General features: G+C 41.1%; 1 protein-coding gene across 3 annotated transcripts; it reads right to left on the reverse strand.

The window, feature by feature from the left end:
• Positions 1-250: 250 nt before the first annotated feature.
• Positions 251-2,375, reverse strand: LOC147624777 (uncharacterized). 3 transcript variants are annotated; one of them, XM_086818841.1, is made up of 7 exons: positions 2,335-2,375; positions 1,866-2,243; positions 1,610-1,745; positions 1,404-1,491; positions 1,030-1,270; positions 865-922; positions 251-743 (listed from the first exon to the last, which is right to left on the reverse strand). In XM_086818841.1, exons 2-7 carry the CDS (start codon positions 2,143-2,145, stop codon positions 644-646), a joined length of 903 nt encoding a protein of 300 aa, XP_086674967.1. In that variant the 5' UTR covers positions 2,146-2,243; positions 2,335-2,375; the 3' UTR covers positions 251-643. The 3 variants fall into 3 exon arrangements, with proteins under 3 accessions (XP_086674967.1, XP_086674966.1, XP_086674968.1); XM_086818840.1 differs by lacking the exon at positions 2,335-2,375 and having other exon boundaries at positions 1,866-2,296; XM_086818842.1 differs by lacking the exon at positions 2,335-2,375 and having other exon boundaries at positions 252-743; positions 1,610-1,715; positions 1,866-2,296.
• Between the last annotated feature and the right edge of the window lie 553 nt (positions 2,376-2,928).

Consider the following 2,928-nt stretch of genomic DNA (forward strand, 5'->3'; position numbering starts at 1 on the left):
AAATACTTGCAAATTCTAAAAATGCCCATAAAAATTTACACTTAAATACAAAAAAAAAGCTTGACTGCACTTAAAGTACACGGGTGCCCGTCAAAAAATCAAACCCGGCTTTTGCTAGCCTCGTCAATTTTCCACGCACGTCGTGCCAACAGACAACGATGTTTGAACGACGGCGAATTTCAAGCTGTTTCACACGACTCCGGATGATCCAGTTATACTTTACTGGCCTTACATTTAAAAAAAAATATCAATCCTTTAGAGCTCACGTGTTTAAATACAATTAGAGTCCAACTGTAATATTGACTCTTAATTATGATGCTGCACGAAGTTTCGCAATCCGCACGTGCGACGACTTTATAAATAGTTGCGTGTAGGATTTAAGTTGGCGCCCTGTTGAAAAGCGTATCGGATTCGTGCAACCTTCGGCGTAATCAGAGAACGAGTAGCTTTGGTAAATCCAGTTGGTTTTACACCGCTTAATTTACATTTTTTAAAAATAAAATTTTGGTGACTATTATAAGGGAGCGAAGTATCCTCTACAAAGAGGAGGCAAGGTAACACAATTGGGTGTCCAGCTCGGGATGGAACCAGAGCCTTACGTTAAACTTAATTTACATTATTGTTGATGTGATTAATTAATTAATTACGACGATGAGAGGCTAGGCCTCTTGTTACAGGGGCTAGGCGGTATTTTGTCCTCCTCCTCATCGATCTTGCCGATGACTCCGGCCGTTACTTGCACCCTAGTTAGGTTAGTTATACAGACAAAATTGCACATCAGAAAGCAAAGTACTCATAAAATTCAGCTTTGACACGATCTATTTTCCTGATTTCTTTATTTTTAACGAAAGGCCCAACTTTTACCTCTCTCTTCTTTTTCCCAGAAACCGAGCGAGTGATGCGGTCCTAGCGTATGGAAGTTCTGTATTTTATCCAAAAGAACAACTACACTTAATTTCTTTAATTAGCTGGCTATTGAGAAAGAATGTTCAGGAGATCCAACTGCTCTTACTTATATAGCAGTTATACCTATATGCGATCGCTTGGTTAGTGCAGGATCTCGCTTCGCATCAGGTACGTCATTGATGATACTGGACGAGGGCGCAGAGGCCGAGAGCTTTGGGTTCATAATATCGAGTCTTGAATTTTCCGCGCTCAATCCGACTTTCGAGTTAATTGGAGCAGGCTTTGCGTTGGAATTAGCCATCGATTTATTCTTTACAGTCGGTGTATTACAACTGCCTTCGGCAAGAAGCATGATAGCTTGTGCCTGCCAAACATTGTGATCAGTGAATTTTAACCCCACACTAATTAAAAGCTAATTTGCACCAAGTAAACATCAACAAGAAGCCATTTTGATGCCATTGATCACCTTAAACTTCTTATAAAGTAAGGACTACCACCTTATCATCTGCAACATCGTCGTAAACGTTCACCATGCCGGAATAGAAAATTGTGAGCTGCGCTTTATTGATCGGGGTCGTGAAATCCCTATACAAGTTAGTCGATGAATTAATTATCATGAAAGTCTTAGCTTGAAAACGCTAGTTAATTAGAGAAACCACACGTGAATCATAATATTATCAATGGCTATGATTTGTGCGTTCACCTCATGGTAGTCTGTTGCTGCATAGTTATCCCTTGATGTGCCAGGGAACATGAAGACGAGGACTTTAAAAGAGTGGCGGTAGTAGTTCTGAGGGTCGCCCCACTTGCTGAAGAGCCATAGACACGAAGAGAGTGCTCTGCTTAGAAATTATTTAAGGGGGGACTGCATTAATGCATCTTAATGAAAGATCGAACGTCGTTACTTGGGATTATTGAGATTAATGAGCCGAATAATTATCTGAGAAGAGTCCAATTACCTCCTGCCAGCTGCAGCTTCTCGTTAACGTGGACAGAAGAAGGCTGGTGATTGACGACGTTGTGGAGAATTAGATCGGTCGACGGTGCAGGTGGTGGCAGCAGAGCTGTACTACCGTTGATCTGCTCGTCGAAGATGCGTTTCAAGGAGAGGGAGGCGCTTTCGCGGGCCTTAAGGGAGAGGCCGGAGCGAGGAGCATTAATGTTGCCGGAATTATAATCATGATGATGAGAAGAAGAAGAAGAGAGACGCTTGAGCAAGTCTAATGTTCCGTCCGACATTATGAATTATTTACGAGGCGGAAGGCTAATGCTGCTGCCGCTGAGCTAAACTAGATACACACTGCGCCTGCAGGTCCTTCCGTGAAAACTGGTTAGATCTGTAGAAAATAAAGGTAAGGGTTAAGGTTGAACGATGACATGAACACGTTTTGTTTTTTTGAGGATTTTTTTTCAAAAAAAAATGTGCACCGCGTTATAGATTCCGGACTCCGCAAGTTACAAGTGAAAACAGTGTGTGTGACTCGTGACTGGTGGGTGACTCGTGAGATGAGTGAGTTACTTACTGCAGGCTCTTCTTTTTAATGCGGGTTGGGTGCGGCTCGTGACTCGACCTTATTCCCGCACATGTAATACATTTGCTTTTCTCACGGGCCCCGTGGGCCGTGAGTCGTGTGCTAGCCTTTCTCTCAAGGTTTGAACTTTGGACTCAAGGGTAGCCTTGTTTTCTTCTTATTAAAAGAAAGTTTGAAAGAAACCTTACTTTTCTTAAGGTCATTTTTTTAACGTACCCTTCCAACATTTCATAAAATTTTTCTATTTTTACAATTGATAAAAATAATTAGAATTGGAAAAAAAAGATTCAACACTACTATTCAAGTGATAAATGCACATAGAGAATGTCTTTAATCATTTGAAGACAATTAGCATTACAACTCAAGTCAGTTTTGAGGTCTTCTTTCTCTCATACTTTCCACACCTCAAATATTCCATCCCAATCTACAAGAGTTTTCAAGGCCAAACAACATCTTCCTTTGCTTTTGATCTTGTTTTGCTTAGAAAAAC

The sequence above is a fragment of the Cibotium barometz genome, chromosome 24 (assembly GCF_041138505.1).
Source record: "Cibotium barometz isolate CiBa-2024 chromosome 24, ASM4113850v1, whole genome shotgun sequence".
In the NCBI taxonomy this organism is placed as follows: domain Eukaryota; kingdom Viridiplantae; phylum Streptophyta; class Polypodiopsida; order Cyatheales; family Cibotiaceae; genus Cibotium; species Cibotium barometz.

Bases quoted from the DNA above. Each gene is read 5' to 3' on its own strand.
- LOC147624777 (XM_086818841.1), bottom strand. From the start codon at position 2,145: ATGTCGGACGGAACATTAGACTTGCTCAAGCGTCTCTCTTCTTCTTCT. The intron at 1,746-1,865 runs GTAATTGGACTC...ATTTCTAAGCAG, and splicing joins GAAGCTGCAGCTGGCAGGAG to AGCACTCTCTTCGTGTCTAT. The intron at 744-864 runs GTAAAAGTTGGG...TAACCTAACTAG, and splicing joins CTGGGAAAAAGAAGAGAGAG to GGTGCAAGTAACGGCCGGAG.